The sequence below is a fragment of the Contarinia nasturtii genome, unplaced genomic scaffold (genome assembly GCF_009176525.2).
Source record: "Contarinia nasturtii isolate CC-2019 unplaced genomic scaffold, AAFC_CNas_1.1 Cnas_scaffold_864, whole genome shotgun sequence".
Lineage (NCBI taxonomy): Eukaryota > Metazoa > Arthropoda > Insecta > Diptera > Cecidomyiidae > Contarinia > Contarinia nasturtii.
Window position 1 is genome coordinate 3,601,312 of NW_022198211.1, and position 18,356 is coordinate 3,619,667.

General features: G+C 34.8%; 1 protein-coding gene across 3 annotated transcripts in view; it reads right to left on the reverse strand.

Moving 5' to 3' along the window:
* Positions 1–5,674: 5,674 nt before the first annotated feature.
* Positions 5,675–18,356, reverse strand: part of LOC116342363 (transcription factor E2f1) — a 35,278-nt gene continuing 22,596 nt past the window's right edge. The window contains exons 1-7 of one of the 3 annotated variants that reach the window (XM_031769934.1): positions 12,974–13,740; positions 8,820–9,719; positions 8,504–8,679; positions 7,964–8,411; positions 7,701–7,875; positions 6,900–7,610; positions 5,675–6,145 (exon numbers count right to left, since the gene is read on the reverse strand). In XM_031769934.1, coding sequence (XP_031625794.1) covers positions 6,018–6,145; positions 6,900–7,610; positions 7,701–7,875; positions 7,964–8,411; positions 8,504–8,679; positions 8,820–9,152 — 1,971 coding nt within the window. In that variant the 5' untranslated portion in view covers positions 9,153–9,719; positions 12,974–13,740 and the 3' untranslated portion in view covers positions 5,675–6,017. Of the gene's footprint in view, positions 6,146–6,899; positions 7,611–7,700; positions 7,876–7,963; positions 8,412–8,503; positions 8,680–8,819; positions 9,720–12,446; positions 12,627–12,973; positions 13,741–18,356 lie in introns of those variants that run through there. The other 2 variants (XM_031769936.1, XM_031769935.1) reach the window with 2 other exon arrangements.

Consider the following 18,356-nt stretch of genomic DNA (forward strand, 5'->3'; position numbering starts at 1 on the left):
ATTTCTGTTTTTCAACCACAAACTTGCTTTGGGTGTATGTCTCATGAATCAATTTTCTATATAAATTTCACTATGGGAACTATAATACAATTTTTTTAATTTTGTGTGTTCCTGTTTTACTTTTCCGCACACACCTAGTGTGAAAGGGGAAAGTATTGCAATAGGTCAAAATTTACGAAACCTCAAAAACGTGTTTTCTAGACGTTTCTGAGGTCAGAGAACTCGAATCAGGCCGTTTTGAGCATGGTTGTTGTGGGTCTGTTCCACGTCGTACGTCGTACGTCGTACGTTGTCCTCTGTACGCAAAATTTGTCCATCGATTATCTCACCCCCCAGAAAAGTAATTTAAAATCTGACTGTACAGGATGATTGGGGGTCCCGAGGAATAGAAATCATTAGATTTTGAGCGACTTTGGTTGATGGAAAAAAATTTCATGCCTGGAGTGATACCTATGAAAAAGAGTCCAATTTTCGTCCAAAAGTAGAGTCCAATTTTCGTTTTTTGGCACAAGAAAACCGAATCCGGGGTTAGTTTTGACATACAATCAATTTTTGATACAGTTTCCTTGAAAAAATCACAAAAATATTGCATTTTTGTATGGGAGCCATGCCTGTATGCTACCCTAATGACGTGAAACTTTGCACAGACTATTTTTTACACAAAAAATAACATTCTGAAAGTTTGAAGAGATTTCAATTGAAATTAGGGGTACCTCCCATACAAAATGTTCACTAGGAATATTTTGTATGGGAGGTACTCTTAATTTTGGTTGAAATTTCTCCAAACCCTCCGAATGTTATTTTTTGGTGAAAAAAATAACCTGTACAAAGTTTCAAGCCATTAAGGTAGCATACAGACATGGCTCCCATACAAAAATTCAAATTTTTTGTGACTTTAGTTATGAAAAGGGTTTCAAAAATAATTTTTATGGCAAAATTAACGTCAGACATATTTTTATAGTGTCTTACTCCCGTAAGACTCTTTATTTCATTATTCAATCAGCAAATTCAACATTTTCTAAATCAAAGTTAAGAAATTATCAAAAACAAAGTTTATGTTTTGTCTTTCAATTCTTAGTTTTAAAATGTTAATTTATAAACAATGTGTCCAAAATGCATTTTTTTTTTCAAACATTATAATGCTACTATACATGGGTCGATAAAATGAAAACATAAACAGGAATTTCACTGTTCATAGTGTAATATTTATTTTAACGAAAAATGCAATTTTACACTCTACAGTTTGGAAAATATTGTAAATTGTATCGTCTATTATTCAGTATAAATTGCTGAAGAGTATTCGTGATGCTCATCAGTTTCACTTGATTGATCAGTAATTTCAGTTGATTTCAGAAAAATGAATTTTTATTTTTTGATCCTAATTTTGATCGCCACAGTGAAAGGAGAAGCGGGATCAAGTGATCAGCCTGAAACAGCCAACATGGTACCTGAAATGGCTAATGTAGGGAGCTGCATCATCTTCAACAAAACTCGCCGGAGATATTCACATCACAAGGAAAACTTCAGGCTTTTATTTTAAATACTGTCAACAAAGCGTTCACGATTGATTGCAGTTTATATGAAGGTTTTTTTAAAGGTAAGTTCATACAATTTTATATTACATTTAAAATGCTTGTTTTTTTTTAATTTTCTTTTTTTAAATTTTAGATATGGAAAAAACTATGAAAAACCCCGGGCCCAGTGAGATATGTCCAATGGACAAAATGATGCAGGAGCAGGATGGATATTTACAAACATGATGTCCGTTCTCAAGATGTTGGTGAATGCTACGAGTAAAAACAAGGGTTTACTACTAACTAAGTATTTTTTATGAAAGTGGAAAAAAATCTTCTTTGTTGATTTCTTCATGTTAATTGAAATAGTTTTTATTTTTCAACCATAGATATGGAGGAACCAGAAAAGGAGCCATGTGCAAAAATGATCGTCAACGGAGGTATCAGCGGAGGTATCTTCAATATTAAAAAGAAATAAAACCCATTAACAGCCCAAACTGTCCCGAAAGCATGCAAAGTTATAACATTTTATACAAATATAAGTTGACATCAAATAGTCTTTCAAATTATTTATTTCTAAATTTCAGTTTTTGTATAAAATTCGTTTTTTTTTTTTTTAATACTTACGTTCATTTTTGCGCTGGCTTTGTAATAAAAAGAAAATTAATTAATCAAATAACGTTTTTTTTAATTTCTCCTTAGTTAGAAAATCCCGTTTCGATTTTTGTCTTCGATATGAATTTTGCCGTCTATTTTCCGTTTGATTTTGTTTTCATTATTTAATATTGACAGAACATTCGGAAAGTACGAAGCAGCAAATTTTATTCTCACAATCAAATTCATTAATAAAAATAGTATAAAAGCAAAGCAAATATTGAGTAGTTCTTCAAAAACTATTCGAATTTTGATGAGGAAGAACATCACCATGAAGTCAACATAGTTCAGCGAATTTAAATCAAATACAATCACAAAATGACAATTTCTGCATTCAATTTAGTGATAATTATCTCGTAATATTCGGAAAATTTTCGGTAATTGTGAATGATCGATTGAGCCATGAGTCGAACAAGATCAAAAGACGATCAATTAAACAGGTGAGCGGTGATTTCCTTAATATTTATTCTGTTTTTTTTTCTATTGGCTTTTCGACACGATTTTTATATTGTTGTGTGAACTGACAATGACAAAGACATCAAGAATCTTGTGGTAATAAAACAAGGACTCAAGTCAATCATCCGAAAAGAATATCGCGACAAAGTGATTCAGTTTTTGGATTATCGAAGCCACCGAATAACACTGATTTCATCACTGGCATCATTGTTGGCATTGTACAAAATTCGAGAAGCCATCGATGATGAGAACCGACAATTTTTTCTACAAAACGGACACAAATTTTTCATCAAATGCTTTAAAGGCGTTTTTGCGGAAAACGTCGACGATGAGGAACTAATGTCACCAGCTTTTCGTAACATTGTCGAGGCTCACATCGGTGAAGAAGATTTTGCATGGCCCGATAAAGAATGCTTGGGAAATGGTTTTGATTATTTCTTCCAAGATCACATCTGACACATGATGATGAAGAGAGAACAAATAAGATGAACATTTTATTGTATGAACTGGAAAGAATCGGTTGGCGGTGTCAAAAAGTTCATAATGGACAATTGGTTCCGGTCACTGTCAATGAGTTCGTTAAGGACAATTGGTTCCAATCACTGTGGATGTTTGGTCAAATGCAACGCCAAATCGAAGTGTTTCATCAATATGCACAACAATGGCATGCATTCCGTCGCGATGGATTGATAACGAACAATCGACCGCCAAAAGTGAACAATTTCGCACTTGTCCCGTTATGCCGATTCCAACTGAAAAACGTTCGATTGGATATGACAGATATGTATTATTTGGCGAACACTGTACTAGGAGTGGTGCCCAGTTCTCGCAATCCGCTGACCAATCGAATGAACAAATACACACTGGACTATTACATGTACGGCCATAGAGATGAATTGTGGAATATGGTTTTCGACATGGATAAAATCAAACAAATCGGCAAGCAGAAGCGGTTTCACTCGCAAATCATCAGCAATAATGTTTGCGTGTCAATATTGTACGAGAAGCCAGCGAAGGCTTGGGTGGAAAATTCGGAGCAGGCCACATTTAACAACATGACATATGCTAGTGCCATCGATCCGAACGAGAAAACGTGGGTGGCCAATGTGCGCCGCCATATCAATTCAAACATTGAGGTAAATTAAGTTTGTTATTACAATTTTTTTTTGTCGGAACGTGATTGAAATTTGACGTAATTATTTAACAGGAAAACATTAAAATATCCAATCCACGATTTCATTGGCAAACCGAGCAGAAGAAGGGAGATCGAAAGGCAGATCGATTGACCTGGTGGTATGTTAAAGAAGAACAACTGGATCTCAGATCGTACCCATTCATACCATCGCCGCGTGGATCCACATGGAAAACGTACATTCAGCATCGCATCAAAATGCTACGAATGCGAATGAAAGCATATGCGACTCGAAAATATGCACGATTGGATCTCGATCACCACATCAAGGCTACCAAAACAAGTGATAAAGTTGCCATGCGGATAACGAACAACAAACCGTCTTGGATTTGGATTGGTGCTGGAGAAATGGCACCAAATCGGCCATGGGGCATAAGGAAGCGGAAAAGATGCCCGGGAACGCGTAAATTGGCAATCAGTTTCAAGAAACAAGAGCACACAAAGGTCAGTTTTCAAGATGAATGGGGTACAATAACGTGTGCCAATTGTCACGAGCGATTTCCAGGAAACACCAATTCGCATCGCTTCAAAATTTGTCGAAATTGCATACCAAAACCGATTGTTGGACTACCACCGATAATTGTGACGAATTTGAGCAGACAAGAGCTTAAGAAAGAGCGAATTGTAGAGAGAGCAATCAATCCAGATCGTGAGAACATCGAGCGTTTAGTGCCAAAGATAAAATTTATCTTCAAAACTTGGTCATTAACTCGAGAATACCATGAATTGGGTGATGCTGCACCAGAAGACATGATTGAGCACGTAGTCATTTGGCACCGTGACATTGTTGCCGCAAAGAATATTTTATTCAAAGGCATGTGCATAATTGTATATTGTATTAATATTAAATTGAGAATAGAGAGCAGAGCGTTAGGTGTTCAGTGTTCATATTAATTGATTAATGTTTTGTGTTTGTTTCTGATTTTATAGGAATGTGTCGTCTTTTTGGCATACCATTGCCCGATTCGTTGAAGAGACCTGACAATCCACACCATGCGAACAATGTCAACTGATAGCAGCATAAAATCAACAATAATCATAAGAAGAATATTTTAACAATTTTGTTAGTTAATAGGCGTGAATAGTTTAAACCCAAGGATTTCTATTGTATCCTTGACCGCAGTACGGGTCCCTATTTAGAGCTGTGCGGAATATAAAAGAACCCGTAGGTGAGTACTTTATTGAATTGATAGTTTATTTTTGCATTCAATCTAACTGAATTGTTTTTTCTTTTTTTTCCTTTCCATTTTAACGGTAAAATTGACTGAAACTACACACAAATCCAACCCCAATATTGACCGTCAACATATGCCCGATAATGGATGAATTTGCCACAACAAATGTTTGTTGGATAGTTAGAAAATGTGTTTAGAAATTAGAAATATATATGTAAAAAAACATTTGATTTTTTTTTGTATGAACATTTTGTTTATCCTTTATTCGAATATTTTCTTTGTTTTTGTCTCAAATTGTTTCGGATTACCTATCGCTTTGTTTTTTTCACTTAAAATGATCGTTTGATTGCGGACAATATGAGCACATGCTATTTCCATTCAATTTAATGTTTTTACCATTTTATTTATAATAAATTGTTTTTTCTTCTCATTTTCATGCTTTTTAGTTTTATTGTGTGTGAGCGGTTTACGGTTTATTTTCGCGTTAAAATACATCTAAAGATACTCTTCTACTCCATCTAAATTATACAAAAAAAAAACTCTCCATTTGTTTTTTATCGTTCTAAAATGTTCGCCAATGTTTTTTTTTAAGTTTTTTTTGTTTGTTGGCTGTCGGTATTCAAGCTTTTTTCCTTCTCAATTATTTTGTTAAAACTATATATTAATTAAAATTAATTTCATTGTTTTTTTTTTTTTTTGTAATATTTAGACACACATGAAGTTTTGTAGCCTAAGAACCTATAAAAAAGAAATGATTTGTATTGTTTTTTCGCCCCAGTATTTGTTATAATAGTAGTTTTTGAACTCTAGTTAGCCAAACACGATATCGAGCAAAAGAGCCGAACCGCTTCTTCTCTCATCGATCGCAGTCCACTGTGTGCATTGTTGTGGACATTGATTGTTGTTTTCCAAACCATGCGTTGTCCAAAACATCTGAGACCAGCAGCTGAAGATGATTTGGATACGTACGCACACGCCATCGAAAAAAAAAAACAGATACATTACTCTAAACACTGCCCTACATGACTAAATACAATTTTCAAAATCAAATAGATCGCATAATCCTTCTGAGTTTGTAAGCGTAAAGTTATAGTCGTTGTCCAATGGCGGTTCGATTGCAAGGAATCGTGAAAAGGCATCTACATTCAGAAAATCTAAAAAAAAAAAACGATTTTGATCGCAAACCAATGAAGATTAACGAACAAAATGTGAGTTTTAATTAATAAGTCACATGGTATACACGAAAAAAGTGTTCAAAATCATTTAATCTTATAAAAATTATTTATATTTTGATGGGGAAAAGTAACGATCACAGTGTGTCATTAAGAGTTGATGGTTTGAATGTGTGTGTGCGTGTTAAAGAAGCCGAATGTGGTTAACATTGGAATTTACGCCAGAGCTGAATCTCATGGTGCTACAAACTATCAAATACCAATGCAGACCCACGAGATTTCAGTTCCGACAGAAATTCAGCGTAAATGTGGGGTATATGTGTTAAAATGTGCAACGAAAATTATGTGGTGATTTATTTATTTTTCTGCCCAAAGTTTTCCATAAGCTTTTGAATTGGTTGGTTAGTACTGAATTTTATTGTTTGTTCGTTTTTTTTCTTCAAATAGTTAGTTGCTGCAAATGTTTCAATTTAATGGATGTGAGAATGCATTTAGTGGATGGTGAATGGATAATAATATGTTGATGAATTTGAAATCGCTAAGCAAGAACTCAGACTGTGATACGACCGCAATCCCAATTTGATTAATTTAGGTAAATAATTTTCAACGCAATCACAGCTAGAGCTCCCGCTCAGAAATTTTCCAACCGATATCAGCATAATTTTAAAAATTAAACGACTATGAATGACCAAAGTTTTTTCTCTTATTAACAAAAACCGTGAATATTTAAACTCACCGGAAGCGTTGTCTTGCGACATGATTCCATTCATTGGACTGAAGTTAACTATATCTGAGATAAGTGAATTCCGTATTCGGCTCGATTGTTGTGGTGTTGACGGTAAATGGTCCTGTGTATGTTGATGATGATCTGAATTTTGTACGGATTTATGATTGTTATTATTCAATAACATTGAAGTTTCATCGTCTCCAAATAATTTCGACAAATGACCGTTGCCATTTGTACTTGATTGGCTATGATTTGATTGCGACATACTGGCATGTGAATGCATGTCGGTAGTCGGCTGTTGAATGGTTGCATAACATGGTGCAAATTCACTGTATTCACTCAATTTTACATCATTCTTAAGAGCACTGCTGGAATTCTGACTATTCTGTGTAGTGATTGATCGCATGGCTGCTAATGTGGTTGATGATGATGACGATGATGTTGAACTGTTCATATCTTTGGCAATTGCTACTATGCTATTTGACGATTCCATCACATTGCCAGTGTTTGGCATATATGAATCCGTTTCGTTGAATACATTTCTCATCAGATTGTCCAATTCAAAGATGGATTTTGTTGATTGTGTGCTACTTTGAGATGAGACCATGGTACATGTGGTTTGTGTCGAATCGCACTCACTACTCAGAACGTCCTCTGTGCCAAGAAGAATTTTGTTCAAATTACGTTGTGCTGATCTCAATGGATATGATGATGGTTTGCCTATGGAACATTAAAGCAAAAAATATTTGAAACCAATTTTAATTAAAAAAACGAGAACCAAACCAAATTCAAAAACAAAAAAATATTTACCATTTCCATGATTTCGTGGACTCAGATATTTCTCCACAATCGGCGCAACATATTGTCGGATATCGTCGAGCAATGGGTCACACGATGGTTGGTATGTATCGTCTTGACAGAGGAATACATCTATTTCTCCTTTATCAGCCTTTAAGTGAATTTCCCATGGTTTGTTTTCAGGCAACTGCAATTAAAAAAAAAACAACAAATTTAACATTCAAAAAATTCGATGCACACTCAAATGGGCAACTACAATACAATTAATTGCTTACCATAAGTTTAGCTTCTGGTGGTGCTTTAATAACGATCACTGTATGATCTTTGAATATGTCGATATTCTTTAAATCTTCGGTCGTTATATATGCATTCGACGAATTTTGGAATTGTGCATTAATTTCCTCTTGAATTGTTTTGATCATTTCGTCCAAATGGTTCTCCTTTTGTTCAAGCAATTCCAATTCGAGTTGCTTATTGGCCGCTTCATTTGCAAAACCAAATGAACTATTACCATCAGCGTTTTTGCCGCACTTCCATTGAATGTTATTTTTCGATTTTTTCTCAAGAATACCGATGCCCTCCAATACATTTGTTATATCATAGATGCGACGTTTTTGAACATTTAATTTGGCTGATGCAATGTTCAAGTCAACACTGCCATCCGGCGATTCTTGCAGCAAATCGACAAATTTCTTTGTAAGCAACCCCAACGATGTGTCATACCTAAGGCGTGCATAAATCAAAAAGAAATAAGTTTTATTGCATCATTGTTTGGAGAAGGGGTGGTGGGGGCAAGTTTTGTGTTGTATATTTACCGTGTGCCTTCTGAATAGCGTTTTTTTGCTGGCATCGAAACCGCAACAGCGGACGATGTTGATGACGCCGACGATGAACTTGAAGCCTTGTTGGGTGTATGTCTGGCTTGTTTGGCTGGAGTTGGTGCCATATTCATGCTCGGTGGCGATGCCACATTCATGCGACGTTTTGTTGCCTAAGAAAAACATCAACATCTCTTACATTAGTTATTACAAAACGAGAATTTGTACATTATTTTGTGCAAGATAACCGGATAGTGTCTATCGCTGCAGGGAATTTCCATCTCTCATATAATGTAAAAGACAAAACACTTACCTTATAGTACTTTGTAATTCCAGCATCAATGGAATTGGTGTAGCCTTCGAAATGGCTAGTTTCATCGTTGAGCCGTGTACTCATTGTACTATCGTATGACGATGTTTGTGGCGCTGCTGCGCCATATCCATGGTCCAACAAATGTGAATTGACTTTCATACTGTATTTATTATTGTATTGTAAACTACTGTGTTTTGAAGCATTTCCATTAATTGCACTTGTGGCCGATCCATATGCACTGCCACTCGCCTTTTGTACGATATAGTTTGAATTGCTCGTTTTACTACCGTATTGGGCAGCCATATTTTTCTTTACTACTGACGAATATGACATTTCTCTCTCTCTTTCTCTTCTTTCTCAAATTCAATTTCCTCTGTCTGATTCAAATTTTTAACTTGAATGTTTCTCACTCTCTTTGTCTCCGTCTCCCTGCTCACTCACCTTACTCTCCAACAATTTACTACAACTTGAATGTTCGTTCCAACTGTTATCCTATTACTCGAAAACACATCACTCGTTCAGATGCCATCAAATGGTTAAAAACGAGATTTTAAATTTGTTTATGTACCGTATTTGATATAAATATGATAGAGCTTTGGCGATAATCGATTTTTAGTTGCAATCAAATTTAGAAATGAGATCGTGCCGATGCAAAATCTGAACAACCACAATAATTTGGTTGAGAGTGTGTATGTATCAAAATGAGTGATCTTTAAACGTTGGAGATGATTTAATTTTTGGGCTATGTTGTTGTTGTTTTTTTTTGCGTGTATGTATGGCTGCGCCAATTTTTTCCGCCTTGTATTTCCTCGAAGCGCCGCACGCCAGACAATTTAATTATGTTGTTGCGTGTTATCGAATTTTCCGTTGAGCTTCTATGTCAATCTACGTTGTTTATATCTGTAAAATGGAAAAAGAGAAAACCAGACGATATTTATTATTAAAGTGCATCAAATGTTGAAATGTATTTTGCCAACAGGCAAGCAAAGAGAGTGAGATAGAGAGAGAAAAAAAACTAGTAAACGATTTAAACAACTAATTTAATGAACAAATTGCTACCATATTTTGCTGTGACTGGGCAAACCACCGGAAAAACAATTTTCAAACTTGAATTTTCTATCATAATAATAATAATAATTTTCGCACGAGAGAATCTAACTCAAGCCATGATGCCAAAAATGTTTATACAAATTATGAATGCCATTTCGATTGGTTCAGGCACTATGATGACGACGAAATGAAACAGATTCTTTATTCGTTTACTCTTCGATATCTACGGAAGTGTTTATCGATTTCCTTTTGTTCGATATTGATCCCTTTTTCGCAATCTTTTGTCGCACGCGTTGTTGGTCTCGGTGTGCGACAATGAAATCTCTTGTCGTCGTCAGTGTGCAAGTAATTTTGAGAAAACGGACACATAACTGTCGCAGTTAACAGCAAATAAGCAGCTATATGAATTACGAAATGGCTATTGTTTCGATATTTTTTTTCGATTTTACGTGACAGAATGTGTTTTACTTTTTGCAGCCAAGAAAGAGTGTTTCGCATTGAAGAATTGAAACGTGCATGCAGGGAACGGCACATATACACACACATAATGAATGACGAGTATGAGAGAACGCTCGCGCTCTTGCACGACTAACGAAATTAAAATCCAATTGGGTTAAATAATCGGATCATTGTTTGCACGCAAATTTTTCAGTTTGCATTTTTCATGCAGTCGTTTATACTTGAAACAACAGTCGAAAAGAGTTGAATGTTGTTGCATTTGACGACGACGCCAATCTCATAATCGAATTTTCCATCGAAATTGAGCTAGAGTCGATGAGGTTGTTTCTTTTTCTTACTCGCACTCATATATAATGAATGAAAACGAGTCAGAGAGGTAGAAAGAGAGCGAAAAAGGTTTTAAATAGCGAATAAAAAAGTATATTTCCAACTAAACTCACAATTTTTGTTGTGCGTAAAGTGGTTTTGACTTAAAGAGCAACGACAACGAGATTGGTTGTACTGATTTAAAAGAAAGGCTGGTTCATTTGTTTTATTTCACTCTTGAATTATTTATTTATTTCCATTGAGTTCCTTTGATTCTCTTTGAATTTTGAACACGCTGTGCGGGACTCATCGATGCGTTCTTCATCATGTATCGTTTTGCCTCTATTTTTGTCACACTCTTTCTAACTCATTCTCTCTCAATTCGGTGTTCGATCGAAGTGGCTGACTATGTGAACAAACCGAATGCATAAGCATTTTATATTGACGATTTTGTTTTTGTTATTGGTAAACCATTTAAATTTTCAAGGTAATTTTTGTTACCGTTCTCTCTTCGTTTATTTCTCGTACCTGTGTATTAGGTACCGAATGTATAGGATTATGTCTATGTATGTGTGTGTGTGAATGATATGCGTGATTGCCATATTTAGGTAGAGTCTTTTATGAATCTTGAGTTGAAAAAAAAGAAGAAATATTGTTATTCGTAGTGTTCCTTCGTTCAGATTGCGCATTAGTGCGACCTTTTTTTGTTGGATAAAATTTATGCTAGGGTCGTTTTCTTTACATTTATACTTTATTTTGCTCTTTCTCGCTTGGTGCATCCGCATATACATGAATTTCACATATATTTTGAAATACAATAGCAAATATTAGATCCCGACAAATCCTCATAAATTTTCTCCTAAATTTCTTTTCGCTCGCTGCGATTTTGTAAAATTCTATCTTTTTTTGGTGGAAAATTTATTTCGATCAAATTTGATACAGATAGAGTCTGATCAGTGTCGCCCAAACGCGCCCAAAAGTCCCATGTGAAATGCTATTGAGAAAAACTGTCTTTGTTTGGAAAAAATAAATTCTAAAAATGAAAGCATTCGAAATGCTCGAATCCAAAAGGAAAATGAAGTGTACACTCATTCCAATCGTTCACACACACAACACAAATAAGTGATCATTTTCTATCATATTTTTGGTAATTTTCAATGTTTCGCCTTGATGATCAAACAGAAAACGACGTTTTGATAAATGGATATTTGGGAGAAAAAATATAACAAAAATATAAAGTTTATTTCTTTATATACCTAACGATCTATCGGCACGAAGGATATATATTCGAAAGATAACAAAAAAAAGAATGATTTTCTTGGGGAGTGTTGTTTTTGAGCTCTCGACGACGCAATCTGAATAATGACGAACCATAAATGGATAAAATTTGAAGAGATCACATAATTCTGAGAAGGGATTTGGTCTCCCTTTCTACTCTTTATCTTTGAAACGAAGACGAAGCTTCAATTCAAAATAGCTTTGTAAAATGTATTTTTATGAAAATACGAAACAAGAATGTGAGAAAAAAGTTGCTGTTTTTTTTGTGGTTCATCTAGTTTCTTGCTGCTTGCTGCAACTATGTGGAATTTAGGGTTTTGAAAATAATTATTTTAGAAAGAGTTACTTGATACGAATAAATTCCAAACATAGGCTTGTTTGCAAATACAATAGACCATTCTAAGTTCAATACACTCGAAATATATAAACAACGTTTTTCGTGTGTCCACCATGGGGTTCTATGACCTCGTAGCGTCACTATGCAAATAACACATATTTGTGTCCAAAAAAAACTTCAATAAACCAAACACTCACACTTCTCATTTGCACGTTCATTTAATTTTCAAAGCCGGTTCGATTGCAGTAATTAAAATACTATAACTAATTACAAGCGTAACCAGTGCGAGGTGATTGACATAACATTCATTTAAATTATTTATTTATCACATTAAAATTTGTTCGACGACCGTTGGCGTTCTAAGTCTTGTAGTTTTTTAAAAATCAGGTCAAACTCACAAACTTATAAAAAAAAAACAATGAAGAAATGAAAAAAAATCACAGTCCAAAATGTTTATGTTTTTGTTATAAAATATCGGCAATAGTTTGGTATATGTTATTTGAACCAATGAATTGTTAACGGCTCGAAAGGAAATTTAGTTTTTTAAAACAACGACTCTAATGGGCCGGTCGTTTGTCGACGCTATTATGCTTGAGCAACGGAATGAGAAGCGGAACGCGCCCGATCAGATGTGTCGAATCATTGCACATACAAATTTACATTTTTTTTTTCATTTAAAGCTACCACACTAACACTATGCTGAATATTTGTATCGAACACTCACAAATAATTTGATGCTTTTACTTATCCACGAGATGGTGTTTAATTTTATCATTTTAACGGACTGTTGTGTGGACTTTATTCGGTCGAATTACACAGTGTTGATCCATATGAGTTGATGTTGATCGGTGGTTATTCAAATAAATACTGAATGTTCATATTTAAACACATGAAGAATTTACATTTTTCAGATTTTAAAAATCGATAATAAATAGAACCAAAAATCAAATCGAACGACAAAAAATAACAACTATGTATATGTGTAACACAAAACAAGAACATAAAATAAAATTAAGCAAACGGGAAAAAGAAATTTTTATCGAACGTGTGTTGTTGATGCGTTTAATGTTCGTTTTCGTTTGTATTTAAATTCCGTGGCTGGTCGTTGTATCAGTCTCATTATTATAAAATGATCATAAAACGGTCGCTGGAACGTCAAACAACGTAGCGATTTTGTTCGTATATCGAATATCACGGTGTTCTTTTTGTCTTTTTACATATTTATGACAATCGCACAAAAAAAATTCACCGATAAAATAATACTGAATTTTTATCAGGACACGCACTCACGCCATAATTCTAATATTACTCTTCGATACGACGGTAAAATTCATTATCTGATTCTGTTGCTCGAACAACACACAAGATTTTTGAAAATATTCTTTCAGTATCAAACAACCGAAGAAGAAAACAGAAAGTAAAATATTTTATATTCGATGATACTTTGAAACGATTTGCGAGCGAAAATAAGAAATGAACCGCACTCGTTGTACCGCAGGTCTCGTATACACCAAAATAGTAGTCACAATTTTGGAAGCATAACATCGTGCGAAGCAATGAATTCATACACACACATATACATGTACCACGGCATATGCACAAGGCGGAACACACACACAAACACATTCACAAACACAGCCGAACGCGTCAAATAATACGACGAGGCGATGTAATCGCTTAAGCTAGATTGTGTGTGCGTCATCATAAATTTTGTATTTGAATGGTAGAACACAAGCTATTCGATGTGCGCTTATGATGCGCTTGTAAGAATATGCAATGCATTTAACACTCTGACTCTGTCTTGTTGCCGGATAATAATTTTGTGATTCTCTTGCTGAAATTTTTGAGAGAAAAATGATTTTCGGCTTCTCATTCGAATAAAATCGAAAGCATTACACAACAGAGACAACACGCATCAACTAGACTTTCCCTTTTGAACAAAATGTGTCTTCTATTTCTATCTCACACTCATACACACACCGTTACCATCATTACTCTTATTCTACGGCCCATCTTGTTCTTGTCAATTATTCAGTTTGTTTGTAAATGAATTTTCAGCGTTAATGTGTGCTAATGTTCAAAGCGAAGCAATCAACCAGCCCAAATACCATGTCTGTTATTTGATTAAGGTAGAACTGGCGTGAGTGTCAAATGCTGGCATTCTTTTTTCGAAATTTTATTATTCATGGATTTTATGCATGTGTATGGAAAATCGTACAATGATTTGTGGAATTTTTAATTAGATGTTTTAACGGCAGAAGCAGCTTTTTAAATTAGTGCGCTCGTATATCGTGTGAGCAATATCTCTGATGTGGTCTTTGAAAAAAGAAGCAATTTCCATATGCAAAAGAATGTGATATTGAATCTGATAATGAAAAACAAGAACGACAGCAATCATTTCTCAAGCACTTGGGAATACACAACATTCGCTCAAAAGCAAATAAGATCCAGTGCATTGAAAAATTTGTAAGCAGAAAACTGAGAAAACCCAAACGCATAGCGAAGTGCGAATGAGAAAGAATAACTTGTGAACATGAAATGAAGTATGAACCCAAATATGCTCAAAAAAATATTTGCTTCCCTATATGTGTTAAATACGCTGAAAAAGCAGAATTTTTGTGTATGAAGTTTTCTTGCTTGAATTATCTGAAAACATAAAGATGCATTTTACACGCATGTAACACTCATACACACAGATCAGAATCACCATCATCATTGTCGTCCGCATATACCGAAAATGTTCATCGGTGTTGAATGACGGTTGTTTATTTTCGTGTGTACAAAGAAAGAATTTTGCCGTCAGTTCTCTTATACAAAGCAAATAGTAAAAAATTTGTTTCACATTCGGATAGGCATAGCATCGAATGCGTACATATGTTTACATGTGTGAGAGAGTGCATCGCATCATCCACAAACTCTTGGTTATTTGGCTTTCGTCAAAATGCGAATGGTAGAGAAGGGCGAAATGGAAAACGATCTCTTGTCAAAATAAGAAGAAAAAAAACACAACCAATAACAACACACTCACTATGCAATGGAATACGAAACGCAACGCAACGCACTTTAACAATGTATTGCAATTGAAATCATTCGAAAGAAGAAATAAAATAAGACCAAAAACATAACAATACAATCATCGCCTAGCGTGCATTCGGAAATGCTGAAAAATGTGATTGTGTGAGTATGTGTGTGTCTTAATTTGATCGTCAGTCAGCATGAAACGCACAACAACAATAAGAAGAAAAGAGAATCATGTATCGTAAGCAAATACTTGATTTACGTGCAGCAAGAAACGTCCCTTATACCGAAAGGGAATTGCTAATGCAATGGTTTTCGTAGTGCAACAATAACAACACCCAAACGAACAGAAGAAGGAGAGAGAAAAAAATAAGAGAACGATAAAAAAAGCGACAACTCAAATGTAACAAGAACGGCAGGAGTACAAAAAAACACACGGATTCATTCATTCACACTCTTGCTTCTTTCAAGCCGCCACGACACATTTGTCGTGGCTCAAGTGTTTTCAACTGTACTTTTTATAACATCCTTTTCTCTGTTTTCGCCACGCTGATTAAAATATTTTGAGATGCACTTTCTATTTGAAAAGATTTGCATGAATTTATCTTGGACTTTCCTGCGATGCCAGAATAAAAACTGGTCCCCCATTTGAAAGTGAATGATTATGGTGGTGGTTGAAGTGAGGAGCGATGAATGAATTTGAATGAGGCAATATGAAAAAAAAATCAATTTTCTGACGCTTCACCGGCAATTTTGGGATGGAGTAATAATAGCCAAGCATTTCCTATTAACCAAATCCATTAATGAGGAATTATAACGTTGACAAAATGCAAAAGAAGCATTTATGATAACACAAATTATATTGCGGAACGGCGATAGAGACTGCCGATATACATACACATAAAATGAGAAAAAAAATATAACAGCCATGCTTCGTTTCAAGCACCATCCTTTTGAAAGGCATCGACAATAAAAGATAATTAAGATAAATACACACGACTAAATCCCAAACGATAGAGGGACATGAATATTGTGTACTTTGCAAGGAGAGTTTTATGCTGTAAATTTGTTTTTAGCTATACCACAGTTTGATGACGACGACGACGACTACGGTGCTGTTACAGCCGCTTGGCTGATGCCACTTCTATCACTACTGAAGCTGAAATTGATTTTCATTCTCCCGACAACATGCCAACGTTTGTCAACGTGATGTAAAACCATATGCGATGCTTTCATCAATGGCAATGATGCCCGAAAACTGTCGAGTGTGTTAGAGTGAGAAAATTATTTTTATAAACGGATATTGGCAATTTTGTTTCGAGTGATTTAATGCTTAAAGATTGATCAATAGCAAAAGTGTCACACATTGAGCGATTGCAAATGCCAATTTTCGTAACTCGAAAGCTGAATAAGGCACGGCGACAATAATCATATGCGTAACAAACCTCGAATTGAACAGGGAGAAAAGATTCACTCAGAAAGTATTGTCGCCGTTTTTTTGAAAGCAAAAATTGAGTTTACAAGCATTTAACAAAATTAAAATTCATCTAGCACTCGGTTTTTTTATTTCATTCCATTTTATGTTGTACACTTTTTCTGCACTGCGCATCAATATTCATTAAGAAAAAGTGCTTGTGCAGCTCGGCTTGTTGTCGTAAAAATAACGCAAACGCCGGCCGGAACTTGTTTATTTCACTGCCTTCGTATTTTTTTTGTTTCTCCCTGTCTCGTTTCGTTGATGTAACAGTGTTTTTCTGTGCATATCTCTCTTTTCATCCGTATTTCTACGTTTGATTCCGACAATTCGTTGAGTCACTTTTCGATTCTCCAGTGCATTGGTTCGTGTTATATTCGAGCAAAAGAAAAAAATAAACGAAGTAAAGAAAAAAAGTCAACCAAGCGTCTAAAAGCATTTGTACATACGCTGAATGTGACAAACAGCCTAGCTGGGTATTTCACAATCGAATTGGAAACAAAACACACACACAAACCGAGTTAAAAACAAAAAAATCTGCCATTAAATTAGACAACACTAAGAAAGTATCCTGTAGTGGAATGAGGACATACAAGAAACAATGAAGGAAGAAGAAGAAGAAGAAGAAGAAGAAGAAAAAACGTTAAAAAACCGACAGAAATTCCACTGACGCGGAATAGAATTGTGTATAATTGAAGTTGAATGTTACGCGACTCGATGCAAACAAGTATACACACCATTTGGTGGATGGTTTGCGTCAGATGGCTAATGACTCTCTCTCTCTTTGATATTTATTTGGCGGGTGATAATGGAGGTGTTGAAATGATCTCGTCGGATATTTCACAAATAATTTTTTCAAGATTCACAGACAAAAGGCCAAATTAATGACATTTTAATCAACTCAAAGTCGAAATCTATAAATTTGGTGTCAAAAATACGCCTAAATCGGCTCCAGCACGATGAGTAAAAAATTTAAAAAAAAAACAGATTAAAATACCGTTTAAAATTGCGGTCTGGATGGCCAATTTCAAAATAGAATCCGTTTGTACGTATTTTGAGATCATAATTCGGTTTTGAATTGGGGTTGAAACGAAGAACACGAACTAGGGCTATTCAAGCACATTTCATTACGCATAGGCGTTACAGAAAAGGTGAAAAAGTACCTCCATCGAACGTAAAAAAACATAAATTTTTCCCTGTAAGCATATGCACATTGAGTCGTTTCATGTTCAATTTTACTTTAAATAATTACTTATGTTGAAATATAAAATGCTTATTTATGTTTTCTGCTAACTTAAAATATGTTCTGTTTGGTGTGTGTATGTGTTGTATGCCCCGCTTACAATCATACGTATACACACGTATAATAATAATAAGTAAGTAAAATGTTCCCCTTCAATAGCACCAAAAGTAATAGTAATAATACACATATACTTTGGTTAGTAGTTCATTCAAGTTGAATTAGAGAGAAATAAGATGAAACTAATTCATAAATTAGCACCGTGCATGATCAGTGATCATTAGATGGTTTTTTGAAATTAATTCGTCCATTTCGATTTTGACATTTAACCATATGCAATGTTTTACAGTGTTAATAGCATGAAAAATCCACAAA